Source organism: Xenopus tropicalis, chromosome 10 (assembly GCF_000004195.4).
Source record: "Xenopus tropicalis strain Nigerian chromosome 10, UCB_Xtro_10.0, whole genome shotgun sequence".
Lineage (NCBI taxonomy): Eukaryota > Metazoa > Chordata > Amphibia > Anura > Pipidae > Xenopus > Xenopus tropicalis.
In genome coordinates this window covers 4,406,570-4,428,905 of record NC_030686.2, presented here as the reverse complement: position 1 = coordinate 4,428,905, position 22,336 = coordinate 4,406,570, and the positions used below count along the sequence as shown (strand labels likewise).

Sequence of the window (22,336 nt, the reverse complement as noted above, 5' to 3'; positions counted from 1 at the left end):
ATTCTTCCATCTATTTCTCCTCTTGGTTCCCATTCAGAAATAGGGAATGAGCATGAAGCAGGCCAAATGGTCAGGGGTTTCTCTGGTATCCTGGTGGGCCAGTCCGACACTGCTCAGGTATCACAAATTGAATTCTCATTGGGTCTTTCACTCAGCTAATTGTAATGGGATCCACAAAGCCTGCCATCTTCATATTGTGCAAATAGCCCCCCAGAGATGCCATTGCATAACACTGTCTGCAATACGCCAGGCACAAAGGTGAAAGGTCTTGGCTCTGTATTACCAAAAAGCAGCCTGTAGAATCCTGCAGTGGGTCAGGTACCAGCAGATGATGTGTACATTGGGCAGGCAGGGGGCAAAAATGTAGCCGATCAGTAAAAATGTAAGTTGTATTTGTGGGTCAGCAATGGGCCACCCAATAAGACCGATGCCAGCATTTTACCCACCTGGCCAGTAAAAATGATGCTTGGTGCCAATGTTATTAATAGGGGTAAAAAGGCAAAACTATAGGAAGGCCGGTGTTTTTTTTTCCCAGAAAAGTTGGCAGCCTCTACCATAGCTTACTGGACAGGGCTGCAGCTGTTGTTGCACTATGAAAACATTCCTGTTACACAGTATTAGAGTAAATATGTACACAATGTAGTACTGACCTTTGAAATTAAAGGGGATCTCTACCCAAATAGATGTTTAGTAAAGAAAATATAATTCTGAGCAACTTCCTGATATCGATATATGTCAGTGACAATAATAACGGTGTGCAGTCAGGCAAGGAAGGACACTGTTCTTTGAAATCTTCATATATTCTTCATAAAAGACTTTCCAAACATTCAGAAATGCAGAGGTGGCAAATAAAGAACATTTTACATCACAAAGCGCCATTCCCCACCCCTGGAGCTGCTAACAAACTATACAGGAGACAATGAGAGCAAAGAAATACAAAATGGCCCCCCTCCCCTCCCAGGATAACGCACATTGGATTGGTCACAATGTTCCCAGTAAAGCCCTGCTTCCTCCTCCCCAAGCCCAACAAGCAGTGGCGTAAATTGACTTCCCCAGGCCCCCCTGCAAAAATGTTTTGGGGGGTCCCCTTCCACGTTATATTAGTACAACCCCTTCCAGTTTATTAGATTAGATCATTTCCTGGTACTCATAGGATCACCCTGTTTTTTAGCTTCAGTTTCCATTGGAATATCCTGGAGTCAGGGAAAGCACCTGTAGAAATATCTCTTTGGTCCACATGTTCCCCATAATCAGAGAGGCAGTTCCTGCAGGAAACCAAAGCCAAAAGACAGGCTGGGGGGTCATTTATGAACACTACGCAAACTTGCCCATTGGCAGTAACCCATGACAACCAACCAATTGCATTCATTTATCTACCTGCAGCTGGCTGAAAAAGGCAATTACTGATTGGTTGCTATGGGTTACTGCCCATGAGCAAATTTGTCCAGTGTTCATAAATGACCCTAAAGGTCCCCATACACGGGCCGATAGTAGCTGCCGATATGGGTCCCTTGGACTGATTCAGCAGCTAATCGGCCCATTTATGGGCACTCCCGACAGGCCTGCCCGACCGATATCTGGTGTGAAATCGGGCAGATCTCGATCGGGCAGGTTAGAAAATCTCATCGGATCGGGGACCGCATTGGCTCGTTGATGCGGTCCCCGGACTGACTTTTCCTATACCTGCCGTTATAATTTGATTGTTTGGCCCCAGGGCCAAACATTCTGTGGGATCATTATGAGACAGATCATAAAGGGGTTGTTCATCTTTAAGTTAACTTTTAATATAATGTAAAGTTTCTTGTTCAGCAGCTCTCCAGTTTGAAATTTTTGTGGCTATGTGGTTGCTAGGGTCTTGTATACCTTAGAAACCAGGCAGTGACATGAATGAGAGACTGGAATATGACAAGGAAGGGGCCTGAATAGTGAGATAAGGAATAAAACGTAACAATAATAATAATATTGAAAGCTCACAGATCAATATTTTTTTTAGCTGCCGGGGTCTGTGACCCCTATTTGAAAGCTGGAAAGAAGCAAAAAGGCAAAAAATGTAAAAACTCCAAAAAAATAAATACTAAAGAGCAATTGCAAAGTTGCTAGGAATAGGACATTCTGTAACATATTAAAAGGTAACTTAAAGGTGAACTGCCCTTTTAATGGTACCCAGCCCCACTTGCTTTACATATTCTTGTCCCTTATCTGGCTCTGAAGCCTAGATATATATGTCAGCCATCTTGTTCTAAAAAAATAGGGTGCAAGAATAACATCTGACAATCTTGCAACCACTAGAAGGCAGGGGGTGAAGAGGTTTTTTTTTTTTTAATTGGCACAGCCAATCTACATTTTCATGGAAGCGGTTCTGCACTGCCAACAGTCATGGTTTGAAACAGGAGGGCCCCCGGTTGTCCTGTCCAGCTGGCCAGCTAGCTAGAAGCTTAGGATTGTTATGCAGGAGGCAGCTTTTGCCGCTTTTCTGCTCAGTTCCATTGCTCAGTGTGACCAGAGTGATGCTACTGAGCAGGGAAGTGTCAGAGGATGCCTCCGCCCAAGTAAAAATAAATCCCAGACATTCCTACTGCTCAGTGACACATGCACAAAAGAGCATGATGGGAAAATGTTGCTCTGCTGAGCATTAATAAGCCCATGCTGGGGATGCCTGGGTAAGGCAGGGGTAATTGTCTAACCCTGGCAGATCCCAGTGAATCTACCTTACCTTGTCCTATAAGCTTCTAACACCAAGTGAGCTGCACAGAATAGTAAGGGGTGCTCCTGTTACACATAAATGATATGAGCAGTGTAAAACTGCCAAAATCAAATCCATGTAAATAGCAAAAGTGCAATTGTTTTGTTCTGCTGCCTTCCATTGTAGTATTTCATCACAGAGGGGCAAAAAAAAACGTGGGTTTCTTTCAGATTGCGCATAAACTTGAGCGGGGCAATTCGCGTAATAGAACAGTAGCTTTGTGGGTGCAAAAATACAGTAAGTGTCACACAAAAAAAAAAAACAGCATTGATTTTGCATAAAACACATAAGCGGCCAATCATGTGAAACAATGAGTTGCGCCTACAGAACATCTTCTCTGGTGCACTCGACAGTCGACTCAAGAACATCACTGAAACACAAATGAAGGTAGAAACTCACAGTCTACAAAATGGCTTCCAAATGGAACAGGCTAAGAACAGCCTGCGGCCATCTTGGATGATGAATGGCTTCCTAATGTACTGTAACAAGAACATCCTGCAGCCATCTTGGATCCTGGCTGCACATCCATGCAGGACAATGTATAGCCATCTTGGATCATGGCTTCTAAATGGATCGGCCAGGAACAGCCTCCAGCCAACTTGGATCATCTCTGGCTTCTAAATAGATTGGACCAAGAACATCCTACAGACATCTAGGATCAAGTCTAGTTGAAAAAGAAACTGCACCAACAACAGCCTCCAGCGATCTTGGAACATTTCTAGCTTCTCTATTATTTGGGCTAATCAGACTGTAGCCATCTTGGATCATGTCCAGCTTCTAAATCAACTGGGCAAAGAACAACCTCCAACCATCTTAGGTCATTTCTGGCTTCTAAATGGATTGGCCAAGAACAGCCTTCGACCATCTTGGATCATGTTGGGCTTCAAAATATATTGGGCCAAGATCATCCTACAGACATCTAGGATCAAGTCTAGTTTCTAAAAAAAAAACTGAACCAACAGCAGCCTCAAAGAAATCTATAATCAAGTCTAGCCATCTTGGATCATGTCTAGCTTCTAAATCGATTGGACCAAGAACAGCCTCTAGCCATCTTCAGTCATGTCTTGCTTCTAAATGGATTGGCCAAAAACAGCCCTCGACCATCTTGGATCATGTCTGGCTTCTAAATATATTGTACCAAGAACAACCTAGGATCTAGAATCAAGTCTAGTTTCTAAAAACAAAACTGAACAAAAAGCAGCTTCCAGTCATCTTGGAAGATGTCTAGCTTCTAGTTTGGGCTAAGCATAGACTGTAGCCATTTGGGATAATGTCTTGCTTCTAAATGGATTGGGCCAAGAACAGCTTCCAGCCATCTGGGATGGTGGCTTGAATTCAAGAAAACACAGTGCTGCCATCTTGGATCATATCTGGATTCTACATGGCCTGTGTTGGATGCCTACGGGAAGCCAGAGGTGCCTGCCTTAATGTCAGTAATGATAGATATTGCCAATGGGGGGGTTGCACAGACCACACGTGGGCAGGTTGGTACCTCAGATGCCATATATCTGTTATTGCAAATAAGTCTTATCCCCCTTTACTTTAGTGACAAGGTCGTCTCTAGGCTTCTGCTCATGGAAAATTGTGTCCTTTATAAACGGGGCAGGGGGGCACCCACGCTCATTATCCTTTGTGCTGTGAGGTGAGGGGCAGAATATATACAAACACCCAGCACAGTCCTGCCCAATTGTTCCCCTGGAGCCACTGTGTGAGGAGCAAATGGCCGGCTGATGCCTTTATTGCTGGTAATTTCCATACTGGCCCTGCAAAATGAAACACAGCTGGTCAGGGAGTTATTCAATAAGGGGGGGCATTTAGACCCCATTAATGATGATTATTAAACGGCTTATTAGCACAATCCTGCTGCAAACAACTCAAGTAGTGTGGCAATTCACCGACTCCTACTGGAATCCAATCCAGACGTCAAGACGGCCAATGGTCCTCAGACTATCAGACCTGATTTGGCCGCCCACTGGTGCAGCCAACTAGTCCTGCTATTAACCAGGGGCTGGGCTGTTTGCAGCAGGAAAAAAAACATCTAAATAGAAATAATAAAGAAAAAACGGGAAATGTAGGAGGTCAACTACCCTCAGACAAACATGGTATGATCCATCATGTCATACACCCTTGTCCTTTTGATAAGAAGAAATATATCATAATGGATTGGGGCGGGTGAAGTGATTTGTAGGAGGGGACACTCGAGGGCGTAGGTCATACCTGCTCGTAGCCATAAGGCCTCTGTTGCTGGGCAGTGGATGCCGTCTGGGAGGTCCGGTAGCTGGTATACTGCTGGCCCTGACCTTGCTGGTAGCCAGAATACTGAGAAGAGGCTCCTTGTGCTGGAACTAAGCGTGAAGGGACAGACGCTAGAGGTTAGACTGCAAGCTCTTCAGCACACTTTACATTACAATCCTGTGTGTATTACACACTGCATTCATCTGAAATCCGAAGGAATTTGGGTCTAGGAAAGTGAATATGGTCTTATACTATTGCTGTTTACCTACAACTCCCAGCACCCACAGTGATTTGCAGGTCAATGGCAGCTGGAAGGGCCAAGCTATTCAATGTGGACCATTTAAAGACCTTGTTGGAGACCCCCCACACCCTGTGTTATCCTCAGGGAGATGCCCACCCTGTATTTGCCCCACTCACCGTATCCCTGCTGCTGCCCAGGGTAGTTCTGCTGGTTGGAGTATTGCTGTTGTGAATACGCCTGCTGCTGCCCACTGCCTTGCTGGTATCCTGTCTGCTGCTGGCTGTACTGCGCGTTTCCTGGACAGATACAGGGAGACCAGATAAACAGATGGACAGACAGACACATAGATAATAATGGACTATACAGTGAATAATGTACCCCCTATTGTAAAATATAGGGATATTATAAGTCCCCGAGGAGTTCCTTATAATATATAGTGAAAAAAGTGCCCCCTATTGTAACATATAGGGATATTATAAGCCCCCGAGGAGTTCCTTATAATATATAGTGAAAAAAGTGCCCCCTATTGTAACATATAGGGATATTATAAGCCCCCGAGGAGTTCCTTATAATATATAGTGAATAAAGTGCCCCCTATTGTAACATATAGGGATATTATAAGCCCCCGAGGAGTTCCTTATAATATATAGTGAAAAAAGTGCCCCCTATTGTAACATATAGGGATATTATAAGTCCCCGAGGAGTTCCTTATAATATATAGTGAATAAAGTACCCCCTATTGTAACATATAGGGATATTATAAGCCCCCGAGGAGTTCCTTATAATATATAGTGAATAAAGTACCCCCTATTGTAACATATAGGGATATTATAAGCCCCCGAGGAGTTCCTTATAATATATAGTGAATAAAGTACCCCCTATTGTAACATATAGGGATATTATAAGCCCCCGAGGGGTTCCTTATAATATATAGTGAATAAAGTGCCCCCTATTGTAACATATAGGGATATTATAAGCCCCCGAGGAGTTCCTTATAATATATAGTGAATAAAGTGCCCCCTATTGTAACATATAGGGATATTAGAAGTCACCGAGGGGGTACATTATTAAATATAAAATACACGTTTCAGTGAGTCATGTGACAGGAATTACATCACTAAGCTCCGATTATAACTGATGACATCACTAAGCTCCGATTATAACTGATGACATCACTAAGCACCATTTATAAGGATATAATTTACAGCTTGGTCCCATTGGGAAATGACCAAACTGTATATTATATACATATAATAACAGGCAGGTAGATCTAGATAAACTGGCAGATAGGGGCCGGATAGATGTTTGCTTATCAGTACGCAGACATTCTGTATGGACCCAGGGCAATCCCATTGGTTCCTTGTGTCAAATGAAATGCCCAGGGGCCTGGGCGCTCATGGAGGGTTTGGAAGGTGCCCTGGCACTGCTGGCACAGAACTAACCTCCCTCGTAGTAATGCTGAGAGGAATCCTCGAACGTCCGGTCGTAGCTCTGCTCTCCGTACGTCGACTGCTGGTAGGAGTAGTCCCCATGCCCTGCTGATCAGAGGAGGTGGTTGCTTATGATCAGATTTTCCCATAAGCCTTCACAGAACACCATCAGGGAGCTACAACTGCCACCCGCATCTAATGTGATATAGGTTCCCCTCTCCCATCACCACAAGCCCACGCAGAGGTCAGTGGTGCCCACTTACCATCAGTGTAGTACTGCGGGGTCATGGGTTCTGAGGTGCCTTGACTGTGGCCATACTGTTCGCTGTAATATTCCTCCTGCCCCAGGTACTGCTGGGAAGAGCCTGTGCCGAAGGGAGCAGAACAGAGAATATATAAGTAAAGTCCAACTTGGGAATTGGTAGAGGATGCTGGGATTGGTAGTACAAACAGAGCCAAAGGGTGCCCACGATTGTGCCACATGTGAGTGTATCCGGGGGGCAAATACAGCAGCAGGAGATGCTGAACTATCAGCCCTTCCCAATACCTTGTTGTGAAGGCCGGTAAGGTCCGAGCGGTCTCTGGCCAATCATGCCGCTCCCTTGGCTGCTCTGGTTCATCATGGAGATGGAAGGCTGTCCCTGGTAATGCTGGCTGCCTGCCTGTGCCGAGGTGTAATGGGAGCCTGTGGCCTGCTGGTGCATCATGGACACTAGAGAAGAATGTAATAGGAATCAGCACGATAAGGGATATGGCAGCTCCTACCCATATGTATAAATACAAATATACAGAGAAGGAATGTTCTGGGCACACAATAAGCTGTACCCCCATACTGTACTGTCTAAGGGAAACACTATGGCACCCCCTACCCATATGTATAAATACAAATATACAGAGAAGGAATGTTCTGGGCACACAATAAGCTGTACCCCCATACTGTACTGTCTAAGGGAAACACTATGGCACCCCCTACCCATATGTATAAATACAAATATACAGAGAAGGAATGTTCTGGGCACACAATAAGCTGTACCCCCATACTGTACTGTCTAAGGGAAACACTATGGCACCCCCTACCCATATGTATAAATACAAATATCCAGAGAAGGAATGTTCTGGGCACACAATAAGCTGTACCCCCATACTGTACTGTCTAAGGGAAACACTATGGCACCTCCTACCCATATGTATAAATACAAATATACAGAGAAGGAATGTTCTGGGCACACAATAAACTGTACCCCCATACTGTACTGTCTAAGGGAAACACTATGGCACCTCCTACCCATATGTATAAATACAAATATACAGAGAAGGAATGTTCTGGGCACACAATAAACTGTACCCCCATACTGTACTGTCTAAGGGAAACACTATGGCACCTCCTACCCATATGTATAAATACAAATATACAGAGAAGGAATGTTCTGGGCACACAATAAGCTGTACCCCCATACTGTACTGTCTAAGGGAAACACTATGGCACCTCCTACCCATATGTATAAATACAAATATACAGAGAAGGAATGTTCTGGGCACACAATAAACTGTACCCCCATACTGTACTGTCTAAGGGAAACACTATGGCACCCCCTACCCATATGTATAAATACAAATATACAGAGAAGGAATGTTCTGGGCACACAATAAACTGTACCCCCATACTGTACTGTCTAAGAGAAACACTATGGCACCCCCTACCCATATGTATAAATACAAATATACAGAGAAGGAATGTTCTGGGCACACAATAAGCTGTACCCCCATACTGTACTGTCTAAGGGAAACACTATGGCACCCCCTACCCATATGTATAAATACAAATATACAGAGAAGGAATGTTCTGGGCACACAATAAGCTGTACCCCCATACTGTACTGTCTAAGGGAAACACTATGGCACCCCTACCAATATGTATAAATACAAATATACAGAGAAGGAATGTTCTGGGCACACAATAAGCTGTACCCCCATACTGTACTGTCTAAGGGAAACACTATGGCACCCCCTACCCATATGTATAAATACAAATATACAGAGAAGGAATGTTCTGGGCACACAATAAGCTGTACCCCCATACTGTACTGTCTAAGGGAAACACTATGGCACCCCCTACCCATATGTATAAATACAAATATACAGAGAAGGAATGTTCTGGGCACACAATAAGCTGTACCCCCATACTGTACTGTCTAAGGGAAACACTATGGCACCCCCTACCCATATGTATAAATACAAATATACACAATAAGCTGTACCCCCATACTGTACAGGCCAAGGGGAGCCTCATGACCTTTTATGCCCATTGCCTGTGTGGACAAAATAAAACACTATGTTACCTGGGTTGCTCGGCATGTTCATGTTTGCCCGTGACACATAGTTACCAATGCTCCCCTGGCTCTGCATGGGCATATTCTGAGAGCTTGGCACAGTGTGGCTATATCCAGGGGCAGTGCCATGGGTACTCACAGCCATACTCATGGTAGTGGTGGGCAAAGTGGTTTGGCCAGACTGCTGCATGGACACATGGTTTGGTCCTAAGAAAGAGAAGAAAGACGTGGGTAAGGGATGGGAATCACACACATGGGGTTGCCACGCCAACAGCGTTGGAGGGGCCTCACCATTGCTGATCTGACCCTGCATAAGTGATGAGGGTGGCAGGCTGGATCCCAGAGCGTCACTCAAGTTCCCTTGAGAGTGCAGGGTCTGGCTGGGCCCCGTCTGGGACATCCCTCCGGGTCCCAGGTTCATATTCTGTGTGGGAGGCTGCAAACACAACCAGGTAAGGTCTGAAGCAAGCACTATGGCAGCCACCACTCAGATTTATACATTCATATAAGCTAATTATGGCCACACAGTGAGCCCCATCATTTACTGACTGGTTAAAGGAATACTATCATATTCTTCATTTCCCAAGGTGCCACAGCCATGTGACCTGTGCTCTGAAAACCTTCACTCACACTTTACTGCTGCGCTGCAAGTTGGAGTGATATCCTCCCCTCACCCCCAGCAACCGATCAGCAGAACAATGGGAAGGAAGCAAGATAGCAGCTCCCAGTAGGTATCAGAATAGCACTCAATAGTAAGAAATCCAAGTCCGGCTTGGGACTCCTCCAGTTACATGGGAGTAGGAGAAACAATAGGTTAGCTGAAAGCAGTTCTAATGTGTAGCGCTGGCTGAAAGCTCAGACTCAGGCACACTTTACTGCTGCGCTGCAAGTTGGAGTGATATCCCCCCCCTCACCCCCAGCAGCCGATCAGCAGAACAATGGGAAGGGAGCAAGATAGCAGCTCCCAGTAGGTATCAGAATAGCACTCAATAGTAAGAAATCCAAGTCCGGCTTGGGACTCCTCCAGTTACATGGGAGTAGGAGAAACAATAGGTTAGCTGAAAGCAGTTCTAATGTGTAGCGCTGGCTGAAAGCTCAGACTCAGGCACAAGGCACTGAGATGGCGCCTACACACCAATATTACAGCTACAAATACATTTGTTGGTCTCTCTCTCTCTATATATATATATATATATTCCATTATTTATTTCCACTTTCACCCTTGGCAGAGCGACCCATTTTTCCACTCACCGCAGGGAGAAGAGACTGCATGTTCTGGTTGGAGTCGGCGATTGTGGCTAAATACACCAGGTTCCTGTGTAGGATTTGCTGGTATCTGGGAAAACACAAAGAGGAGAGTCATACTGGGATATAAAGCTCTGTGTGTCTCAGAACTACAACTACCAGCATCCCCCGCCATCAATGCCGATGTACATTCTCCTGAAATGAGTATACATACGGAGCACTAACGAAGAGCTGTCGTTAAAAATAGTCTTTATTCAGTCAATTTAACATTTAAAATTGCATGTAGAAACATGGACAAGCCAAGGGCTGTAGCATCAGCTTTATGTTGCATTTTGCATTTCCCATACAACTTTGCCAGAAGCCGATTATTTGCAAGAACATTGGTACTTATTGCATCATTACTGTATAGACTCTACTGTGTCCAACTGACTGAGCACACTCACACTCTTTCTCTGAGCACACTCACACTCTGAACTCTTTCTCTGAATACACTCACTCTGAACTCTTTCTCTGAATACTTTCACACTCTGCACTCTCCTACTGAGTACTCTCAGTCTACACTCTCCGTATACTAAGTACACTCAGTCTGCACTCTCCTACTGAGTAAAATCAGTCTGCACTCTCCTGATGAGTACACTTAGTCTCACTCTCCTACTGGGTACACTCATAGTCTGCACTCTCCTACTGAGTACACTCAGTCTCACTCTCCTACTGAGTACACTCAGTCTCACTCTCCTACTGAGTACACTCAGTCTCACTCTCCTACTGAGTACACTCAGCCTCACTCTCCTACTGAGTACACTCAGCCTCACTCTCCTACTGAGTACACTCAATCTCACTCTCCTACTGAGTACACACAGTCTACACTCTCCTACTGAGTACACTTAGTCTCACTCTCCTACTGAGTACACTCATAGTCTGCACTCTCCTACTGAGTACACTCAGTCTCACTCTCCTACTGAGTACACTCAGCCTCACTCTCCTACTGAGTACACTCAGTCTCACTCTCCTACTGAGTACACACAGTCTACACTCTCCTACTGAGTACACACAGTCTACACTCTCCTACTGAGTACACTCAGCCTCACTCTCCTACTGAGTACACTCATAGTCTGCACTCTCCTACTGAGTACACACAGTCTCATTCTCCTACCGAGTACACTCAGTTTCACTCTCCTACTGAGTACACTCATAGTTTGCACTCTCCTACTGAGTACACTCAGTCTCACTCTCCTACTGAGTATACTCAGTCTCACTCTCCTACTGAGTACACTCAGCCTCACTCTCCTACTGAGTACACTCATAGTTTGCACTCTCCTACTGAGTACACTCAGTCTCACTCTCCTACTGAGTATACTCAGTCTCACTCTCCTACTGAGTACACTCAGCCTCACTCTCCTACTGAGTACACTCAGTCTCACTCTCCTACTGAGTACACTCAGTCTCACTCTCCTACTGAGTACACTCATAGTCTGCACTCTCCTACTGAGTACACTCAGTCTCACTCTCCTACTGAGTACACTCATAGTCTGCACTCTCCTACTGAGTACACTCAGTCTCACTCTCCTACTGAGTACACTCATAGTCTGCACTCTCCTACTGAGTACACTCAGTCTCACTCTCCTACTGAGTACACTCAGCCTCACTCTCCTACTGAGTACACTCAGTCTCACTCTCCTACTGAGTTCACTCAGTCTCACTCTCCTACTGAGTACACTCATAGTCTGCACTCTCCTACTGAGTACACTCAGTTTCACTCTCCTACTGAGTACACTCATAGTTTGCACTCTCCTACTGAGTACACTCAGTCTCACTCTCCTACTGAGTATACTCAGTCTCACTCTCCTACTGAGTACACTCAGTCTCACTCTCCTACTGAGTACACTCAGTCTCACTCTCCTACTGAGTACACTCAGTCTCACTCTCCTACTGAGTACACTCAGCCTCACTCTCCTACTGAGTACACTCATAGTTTGCACTCTCCTACTGAGTACACTCAGTCTCACTCTCCTACTGAGTACACTCAGCCTCACTCTCCTACTGAGTACACTCAGTCTCACTCTCCTACTGAGTACACTCACAGTCTGCACTCTCCTACTGAGTACACTCAGTCTCACTCTCCTACTGAGTACACTCATAGTCTGCACTCTCCTACTGAGTACAATCAGTCTGCACTCTCCTGAGTACACTCACACTTTGCTACTTACTGTGTACACTCAGCAGTCTTGCCCTTGCTCTGATAATCCATGATACACTGTATCAGGTGATGGTTTTCATCCAGCATCTATTAAACACAGAAACCTCATTAAAAAAAGGGGTAAGTCCGAGAGCATCCCCTACAAATCTGAGCCCCTCCCCCTCCAATATAGTGATCCTGGCGCATAGGATCTGCCAATCTAGCAACTGTAAAACTACAACTCCCAGCACCCCTGTCTTGTGCATTCTCACACAAGAATTCAAACTGGGATCTGGTTGCTAAGGACTTGCTTACCCTAGCAACCAGGTAGGCTGGAAGATGAATAGGAGATACATGTAATCTCAAAATGAATCTGCTTTTTGCAGCCAGGAGTCAACTGCAAGATGGAGTGTGACTAAATAGGACGGCACAAAATAGTAAACCCAAGTTGGGTCATACGGCTGGGTATACAGTGGGTATACGGTGGGTATACGGTGGGTATAAATATCTGAGGGGGGGTCAGGGGACCATATATCCTTCCACAGCACACAATAATATCTCTAATTACAAAAAAATGTTTTCTTTAAATTCAGTGAAGTTGTGGGATTTTGTCTCTATAGCAGTTGTACCGGCGGATACATTGTATAACTTCACAGAAAGTCAGAGCCCACCCAGCAGCTACAGACTCCCCTGTTACACCCCTGTGAATACCCCTCTATTCAGGGGCAAGGAGGCGACAGATTGCCCTTTCTCTGCATCGCCTGCCAGCTAGGGAGCTTTAGCTGAATGGATGCAGGTCTTTCTTCAGCCTCAGCTACTACATAACTGTCCTGGCCGTCACTGCATTAATCCCTCTCTAAGGATTGTGCTTAGTGACTCTCAGCATCAGTGGAGATCAGAGCGGAACTGGGGGGGGGGGAGGAAGATTTAGGTGGGTAAAAGACAATACTATGTATATATATATATATTTATATGATACACAGTGTGTGCCAGTTGCTACTACTTCTCCCTATGGGGGTAATGATGGAGGGACCCCCCCAGGATGCATCTGCCCTTGTTATCATTCTAAGAAATGGCATCTCTAAGGACATTTACATTCCAAGCATGGTGCTGCCATGGAGACTAAATATTCTGATATATATATATAGAGATGAATGAGGTGCATATTTGCTCAGACTGTAAATTCTCTTGCCCCTCCCACAGGGGATCCTTGTTGCCCATTTTCTGCCCTCTGCATTATGTATGACACATGGGCTATATTTAATTCCCACCTCCCCTTATAATAAACCCAGGTGCCCCCAGCCCCCCTTCCCCATGCAGATCAGTACCTTCTGAATAGTTTGCTGGGTGATCTCTCCCTTGCCTCTGGGTCTGGCTGATGCAAAGGCCACAGACATGATGGCCCCTGTGCTCCTCAGTGGATAAATTATTACAGAATATTCTTATTATCAGCTGCCTATTACTAGGCAAAGGTTTGTCATTCTCTGCAGCAGACTGGGGGGGGAGTGCTTGTCAATGGAATAACCCATTTACACATCGTTTGCTTGTCACTTTAAAGAATACGTTTATTGCTACACAGCTACATCTATCATGTTTCATAAAATCGATTCGATGATGGAACAGTTTGACACAATTGAGAAATGAGCGCTTTGATGAGGTTCCCACCCCCCCACTAGAATGGTTGGATCCACTAGCCGGGTTTCCTGTCTCATGAGCCGGGTAAGGCAGAATCCCGGGGGAGGAGTTAAGCTTACGCAGTTTGCGTAGCGTAGACAGTGTGGTTAGCAGGGGAGGCGGCTCCTGCGCAGAACGGAAGTGAGGTTAGTGAATAGGAGAGGGATGAGTGCGCTGTTTTGAGCAGGTTTCGGTTTGTGAGCGGATTGTCCTCGGAGCCAACATGAGTTACGATCGGGCGATCACTGTCTTCTCCCCGGATGGGCACCTCTTCCAGGTGGAATATGCGCAGGAGGCCGTCAAGAAAGGATCCACAGCCGTGAGTACTGAGGGAGGTGGCCCCATGGCCGGACAGGGAGAGGGAATGGAGGAGGCCATTCAGGGGCCATTCAGGGGCCCAGTGCGATGGAAGCAAGTAGCCCCCCCCCCCAGGCAGGGGGAGACAGGGAAAGAGTGGGACCCCCCCCCCCGGGTTACATGGAATAGTAGCAAACCCACTGGGGAGAGGGAACGGGAGAGACCAGGCAGGCAGGGGGGGTACCAGTGTGTGGAAGGCCCCCATAGATAGGGGGAGAGATGATAGAATGGAAGGCCCCCATAGATAGGGGGAGAGATGATAGAATGGAAGGCCCCCATACATAGGGGGAGAGATGATAGAATGGAAGGCCCCCATACATAGGGGGAGAGATGATAGAATGGAAGGCCCCCATACATAGGGGGAGAGATGATAGAATGGAAGGCCCCCATAGATAGGGGGAGAGATGATAGAATGGAAGGCCCCCATAGATAGGGGGAGATCTGATAGAATGGAAGGCCCCCATAGATAGGGGGAGAGATGATAGAATGGAAGGCCCCCATACATAGGGGGAGAGATGATAGAATGGAAGGCCCCCATACATAGGGGGAGAGATGATAGAATGGAAGGCCCCCATAGATAGGGGGAGAGATGATAGAATGGAAGGCCCCCATACATAGGGGGAGAGATGATAGAATGGAAGGCCCCCATACATAGGGGGAGAGATGATAGAATGGAAGGCCCCCATAGATAGGGGGAGAGATGATAGAATGGAAGGCCCCCATAGATAGGGGGAGATCTGATAGAATGGAAGGCCCCCATAGATAGGGGGAGAGATGATAGAATGGAAGGCCCCCATACATAGGGGGAGAGATGATAGAATGGAAGGCCCCCATAGATAGGGGGAGAGATGATAGAATGGAAGGCCCCCATAGATAGGGGGAGATCTGATAGAATGGAAGGCCCCCATAGATAGGGGGAGAGATGATAGAATGGAAGGCCCCCATACATAGGGGGAGAGATGATAGAATGGAAGGCCCCCATACATAGGGGGAGAGATGATAGAATGGAAGGCCCCCATACATAGGGGGAGAGATGATAGAATGGAAGGCCCCCATACATAGGGGGAGAGATGATAGAATGGAAGGCCCCCATACATAGGGGGAGATCTGATAGAATGGAAGGCCCCCATACATAGGGGGAGAGATGATAGAATGGAAGGCCCCCATACATAGGGGGAGAGATGATAGAATGGAAGGCCCCCATACATAGGGGGAGAGATGATAGAATGGAAGGCCCCCATAGATAGGGGGAGAGATGATAGAATGGAAGGCCCCCATAGATAGGGGGAGATCTGATAGAATGGAAGGCCCCCATAGATAGGGGGAGATCTGATAGAATGGAAGGCCCCCATAGATAGGGGGAGATCTGATAGAATGGAAGGCCCCCATAGATAGGGGGAGATCTGATAGAATGGAAGGCCCCCATACATAGGGGGAGAGATGATAGAATGGAAGGCCCCCATACATAGGGGGAGAGATGATAGAATGGAAGGCCCCCATAGATAGGGGGAGAGCTGATAGAATGGAAGGCCCCCATAGATAGGGGGAGAGATGATAGAATGGAAGGCCCCCATAGATAGGGGGAGAGCTGATAGAATGGAAGGCCCCCATAGATAGGGGGAGAGATGATAGAATGGAAGGCCCCCATAGATAGGGGGAGAGCTTCCACATAGGGAAGGGGGGAGATATCATAGAGTAGAAGAGACCCCCCCCCCCCCTCAGATAAGGGGGGGAGATGTCATAGTGTGGAAGATCACTTTTACATAGGGGGAGAGATGATAGAATGAAAGAGACCCCCCAGATATGGAGGGGGGGAGATGATTGAGTGGAAGAGACCCCTCATATAGGTGGGGAGATATGATAGAAGAGGCCCCTCTATACTTCCTACTGCTCCAGTGGGAGAGACCCCTACCTGAGTTTGAGAGGAGAAATGGAGAGTGCAATTGGGATTCCTCCCCCAGACTCAAGGTTGGAACCTGAAAAAAGGGACCCTAGGGGGAAGGTTTGAAACTAGGACCCAGTGGGAACAAAAATTGAAGGAGACCCCCCCCCCCCCCCATAATGGGGAGAATAGGGAAGCAATTCCCAGAGGGAGGGATGGAGAAGGGGGGCCCCTTGGGGGGTGGGAGCATATACATAATGATGGCTCAGTTGCCCCTTTCTGTCCCCGTCAGGTTGGCGTTCGTGGCAAGGAGATTGTGGTTCTGGGAGTGGAAAAGAAATCGGTAGCGAAGCTCCAGGATGAGAGGACGGTGCGCAAAATCTGCGCCTTGGATGAAAACGTCTTTATGGCCTTTGCTGGTACTGAAAGCATCTGGGCAACCGCTTGTTTTATAGGAAGTTGCTTAAAGGACAAGTAAAGCCAAAGTGTTAATAGTCATTATTTATCCCGAGCAGCCCCCCCCTCTCTCGCTTGGCTGCTACTGGGTCGTGCCGCCATCTTGGCTGCCATGTACTGCCGGCTGTCCCGAACTGCTCCCATAGGCATTAGGGGCTTCTAATTGTCATTGGGGCCCCCTAATGCATAAATGCCCCCATAGATAAGGTGATTGTCTTTGATTCTTGTAATAGGAATAAAGTTATTTTGATTTGTAGGTCTCACAGCTGACGCTCGAATTGTTATAAACCGCGCTCGGGTCGAATGCCAGAGCCACCGGCTGACAGTGGAGGATCCGGTAACGGTGGAGTACATTACCCGTTACATCGCCAGCCTAAAGCAGGTAATATGGGATCTAGTGACGTACGTGGCAGTTTGTGGCCTGGGGGGGCTACATAGTGTTTTGATGGGGGGTACCCGGGGGCTGCTGGGCTTTGGGGGGCTGCGCCATAATTTGCCGGGTAACAAGGAGCTGTGCTATTATCTGTTGGCCAGTGGGTATGTTGGCCTTTTTAGTATTGGTGTAATATATTGGGGTACTCTTCAGTGTACTGATTGCACATTGGGGGGCTGCAGCTTATTGCATGATAATGGAGGCCAGGGTATTGCAATGCACTGTAGGAGAACTAGGTATAAATACCCCGCTGTGTAGCCTCAGGGGCAGCTGGGGTGTTTGCTACAGAAACCCTACTATAGTTTATATAAATACCCCGCTGTGTAGCCCCGGGGGCAGCCATTCCTGCACTGGTACAGCTGGGGTGTTTGCTACAGAAACCCTACTATAGTTTATATAAATACCCCGCTGTGTAGCCCCAGGGGCAGCCATTCCTGCACTGGTACAGCTGGGGTGTTTGCTACAGAAACCCTACTATAGTTTATATAAATACCCCGCTGTGTAGCCCCGGGGGCAGCCGTTCCTGCACTGGTACAGCTGGGGTGTTTGCTACAGAAACCCTACTATAGTTTATATAAATACCCCGCTGTGTAGCCCCGGGGGCAGCCGTTCCTGCACTGGTACAGCTGGGGTGTTTGCTACAGAAACCCTACTATAGTTTATATAAATACCCCGCTGTGTAGCCCCGGGGGCAGCCATTCCTGCACCGGTACAGCTGGGGTGTTTGCTACAGAAACCCTACTATAGTTTATATAAATACCCCGCTGTGTAGCCCCGGGGGCAGCCATTCCTGCACTGGTACAGCTGGGGTGTTTGCTACAGAAACCCTACTATAGTTTTATATAAATACCCCGCTGTGTAGCCCCGGGGGCAGCCATTCCTGCACCGGTACAGCTGGGGTGTTTGCTACAGAAACCCTACTATAGTTTATATAAATACCCCGCTGTGTAGCTCCGGGGGCAGCCATTCCTGCACCGGTACAGCTGGGGTGTTTGCTACAGAAACCCTACTATAGTTTATATAAATACCCCGCTGTGTAGCCCCGGGGGCAGCCATTCCTGCACCGGTACAGCTGGGGTGTTTGCTACAGAAACCCTACTATAGTTTATATAAATACCCCGCTGTGTAGCCCCGGGGGCAGCCATTCCTGCACTGGTACAGCTGGGGTGTTTGCTACAGAAACCCTACTATAGTTTATATAAATACCCCGCTGTGTAGCCCCGGGGGCAGCCATTCCTGCACTGGTACAGCTGGGGTGTTTGCTACAGAAACCCTACTATAGTTTATATAAATACCCCGCTGTGTAGCCCCGGGGGCAGCCATTCCTGCACTGGTACAGCTGGGGTGTTTGCTACAGAAACCCTACTATAGTTTATATAAATACCCCGCTGTGTAGCCCCGGGGGCTGAAAAAAGGGGAAAAGGCGCAAGTTTCATAGCAGATAACAGATAAGCTGCATAGAGTCCCATTGTATTCTACAGAGCTTATCTGTTACTCATTACTAGTCTCTGGCTAAAATACAAACCCATTAATACTATACTGATATATGTATTCCCCCAGCGCTACACACAGAGCAACGGACGCCGTCCTTTCGGGATCTCTGCTCTCATTGTGGGATTTGATTTCGATGGGACCCCTCGCCTCTACCAGACAGATCCCTCCGGGACGTACCACGCCTGGAAGGTAGGTTCCTCGAATCTTACCTGGAAATAAGTCTTCATAAAACAAGGCCAGCCTGCTGGTTACTGGAATGGGAGGGTTAACGATATACACTGACCTTTTGTATGGAAGGACCAACCTGCACCCAATTGGGTCCAGCAAGGGCTTTAAAGGGGAAGTAAGCATTTAAGACAACTCTAATTGGCTTTCAAGTTATTGGTGACATTGCCTCTGCACACACACAGCAATGATCCGTGCAAGCAGAAATAATACCGTATAAGTTGCCATGTCGCTTGCAGTAGTTCTCCCTCTCTGTTGCTTCATAGGCCAATGCCATTGGCAGGGGTGCCAAATCTGTACGGGAGTTTTTGGAGAAGCACTACACCGACGAAGCCATCGAGACTGACGACCTGACCATTAAACTAGTAATCAAGGCTTTGCTTGAGGTTAGTACCCCCCCAGCATTATTCCTATTCCCATAGCCACATTTATTGCTACCCCCCAACCTATCTGCCCCTTCCCCCCCCTGCAGGTAGTACAGTCCGGAGGTAAAAACATAGAGCTGGCAGTTATGAGGAGAGACCAGCCACTCAAGGTAAGACTCGCGCCTCGTGCTGTTTCCTATTGGCTCTGAAGCTGAAGGATCAGTTCCCGTAACCCGTTTATATCGTTTATTGTGGCAGATACTGAACCCCGAAGAAATCGAGAGGTACGTCGCCGAAATCGAGAAAGAGAAGGAGGAGAACGAGAAGAAGAAGCAGAAGAAGACGACATAACGGCCCTCGTTATATTCGCTCGTTATACAATAAATCATCTTCTTTTCTAAATTTCACCAATCTGCTCTTTTACATTTGCACTTGTTTATTAAATGCTTCCTAAATGATATATATGACTGTGCCCCATTTCCTTAGGGAGATCAGATGTCCGGGGCCTACAGCTCCCAGCATTCCCAGCCAGCAGATGCCTGGAAATAAAGGGCAAGTAACCTGTGGGGAATTAAAACTGCCTTTAATGAGACTTTGTGGGTACAAGACATCATTTGGCCATTAAGGGCTACCAATAACAATAGCCCCAAGCTGCCAAGCCAACCCTGCGCTCAGGGTAGCGCTGCCCTAAATGTGTTATTACACAGAATTAACCCTCTCAGTATCTATGCAGTGGTTCTAGAATACACAATATACCTGGATTCTACATTGACTTTCACGTTGTTGGGATTTCTGTTCCAAGCCAGGAGTTAGTATCATCCAATGTTCTGATAAACTTCGGTGAAAGTTGGGGTGATATCCCCCCCCCCCTCAACCCCAGCAGCCGATCAGCAGAACAATGGGAAGGGAGCAAGATAGCAGCTCCCAGTAGGTATCAGAATAGCACTCAATAGTAAGAAATCCAAGTCCGGCTTGGGACTCCTCCAGTTACATGGGAGTAGGAGAAACAATAGGTTAGCTGAAAGCAGTTCTAATGTGTAGCGCTGGCTGAAAGCTCAGACTCAGGCACACTTTACTGCTGCGCTGCAAGTTGGAGTGATATCTCCCCCCCCTCACCCCCAGCAGCCGATCAGCAGAACAATGGGAAGGGAGCAAGATAGCAGCTCCCAGTAGGTATCAGAATAGCACTCAATAGTAAGAAATCCAAGTCCGGCTTGGGACTCCTCCAGTTACATGGGAGTAGGAGAAACAATAGGTTAGCTGAAAGCAGTTCTAATATGTAGCGCCTCTCAGTATCTATGCAGTAGTTCTAGAATGCACAGTTGGATTTTGCAATGACTTTGATGTTGTTGGGATTTCTGTTCCAAGCCAGGAGTTGGTATCTTCCAATGCTCTATTGATACCAATGTGATTGACTTGATAGGGCTTAAGGGGGTGATTCATCTTTGTTAACTTTTAGTATGTTATAGAATGACCAATTCTTAGCAACTTTTCAATTGGTCTTCATTATTTATTTTTTATAGTTTTTGAATTATTTCCCTTCTTTTTCTGCCTCTTTGCAGCTTTCAAATGGGGGTCACTGACCCCGGCAGCCAAACCCTATTGCTCTGTGAGGCTCCAGTTTGTTACTTTTTATTCCTTATCTTTCTATTTAGCCCCTCCCCTATTCATATTCCACTTTCTCATTAGAACCCCTGCCTGGTTGCTAGGGTATTTTGTACAAAAGGATTTGGAATTGTTTCTTAGGGTGACAGGTTCCCCTTTGAGAGCAGAACCAAACTAAGAGCTGCTCATATTGGGCTTGGTAGTAGGAGTTGCAATGGCACCACGAGGCCTATGGAAGGACCAACATGGACCTTAATGGTTCTGCCATGTTACTCGCCCGTTCCGTGCCCAGAAACCACATGTTCCTTATTAGCGGGTACAAATCTAATTGCCAAGCACTGTGGGGAGATGTCATTTGGAGGAGTGGCCCAAACCAACATGGAGGAGGCCGTAACGGAGAAAAAACACATTTTATATATAAATGTTTCAGAACCTGCCCAGATAGAACAAGTTCTGATGGACTACAGAAGGTCTCAGCCCATCGCAAAGTCAAGAATTTTCCTGTCTTTATTCAAAGAAGCAATGGGCTTCTGTTAAAGGGGTGGTTTGCCTTTAAATTAGCTTTTAATATGACGTAGATGTTGATATTGAGACAATTTGCAATTGGTCTTCATTTAGTATTTTCAAGACTCTCACTCAGTGTTGGACTGGGGACCATCAGAAAACCTGCTCTCAAGGTCCCCCATTCCCTCAAATACATATTCTCCATTCTGCAACTTTTCTGTATCGGGACGCAGCAGTGGTACCGGGCAAACACAGGGTTGGACTGGGACACCTGAAAAAAAAAAAAAAAACCCGGTGGCCCAGACCCAACCCCATTCAGTGCTCCTCTGCCCACGGGTGTCCCTCCCCTGACGTGTTTCACTTACATGCTGGGGGATGCAGCCAGCAGGGGCACCTTGGGGGGTGCAGGCTCCTGGGGCAGTAGCCCCTTCAGCCCCAGCCCAACCCTGGGCACACAGGTTCTGGTCCATGAAAACATTAGGCTCCTCCCCATCAGCGCCAAATGCACCTGTATTTTCCCTGGTTATCCTGACCCTGCAGTTACAGGTACCAAGTGGGCACACTGGGCATTTGAGAAAGATAGAGATATATAATATAAACAGATATATCTAACAGTGCCCCTTCTGTACCTATTGGCATCACCATTCTTCAAATGGACCAAACAATGGGGTTCAGATTAGGCTGCAAAGTGGAATTTGCCATCCGGCTGCTGTACAGGCCCAGCAGGAAACCCTGTGTGCGCCCAAACATAAAGGGCAACTAAACCGTAGGTATGATGTTTCTTGCACACAGGTCTGCCGTATAAACCTGGATATACACCAGGACAGTGATCCCCAACCAGTGGCTCCAGGGCAACATGTTGCTCCCCAACCCCTTGGATGTTGCTCTCAGTGCCCCCAAACCAGGGAGTTATTTTTTGAATTCCTGACTTGGGGGCAAGT

At 46.9% G+C, this 22,336-nt stretch overlaps 2 protein-coding genes across 2 annotated transcripts; one reads left to right on the top strand and one right to left on the bottom strand.

The window, feature by feature from the left end:
- Positions 1 to 781: 781 nt before the first annotated feature.
- On the bottom strand, positions 782 to 13,835 carry ss18l1 (synovial sarcoma translocation gene on chromosome 18-like 1; the record flags this gene model as incomplete). Its single annotated transcript, NM_001195706.2, is given in 12 exon segments — positions 782 to 3,875; positions 3,876 to 4,506; positions 4,961 to 5,088; positions 5,396 to 5,515; positions 6,662 to 6,754; positions 6,913 to 7,014; positions 7,197 to 7,361; positions 8,989 to 9,186; positions 9,271 to 9,415; positions 10,231 to 10,315; positions 12,432 to 12,508; positions 13,729 to 13,835. Coding segments are annotated over 11 exon segments (1,209 nt in total).
- A 403-nt stretch (positions 13,836 to 14,238) lies between these two features.
- Positions 14,239 to 19,688, top strand: psma7 (proteasome subunit alpha 7). The gene is made up of 7 exons (NM_203740.1): positions 14,239 to 14,393; positions 16,606 to 16,732; positions 17,027 to 17,151; positions 18,763 to 18,885; positions 19,188 to 19,307; positions 19,394 to 19,456; positions 19,545 to 19,688. The coding sequence occupies exons 1-7, from the start codon at positions 14,298 to 14,300 to the stop codon at positions 19,635 to 19,637; spliced, it is 747 nt and encodes a 248-aa protein (NP_989071.1). The 5' UTR covers positions 14,239 to 14,297; the 3' UTR covers positions 19,638 to 19,688.
- Positions 19,689 to 22,336: the final 2,648 nt, after the last annotated feature.

Bases quoted from the DNA above. Each gene is read 5' to 3' on its own strand.
- psma7 (NM_203740.1), top strand. From the start codon at position 14,298: ATGAGTTACGATCGGGCGATCACTGTCTTCTCCCCGGATGGGCACCTC. The intron at 17,152-18,762 runs GTAATATGGGAT...GTATTCCCCCAG, and splicing joins ACATCGCCAGCCTAAAGCAG to CGCTACACACAGAGCAACGG. The intron at 18,886-19,187 runs GTAGGTTCCTCG...GTTGCTTCATAG, and splicing joins GGACGTACCACGCCTGGAAG to GCCAATGCCATTGGCAGGGG.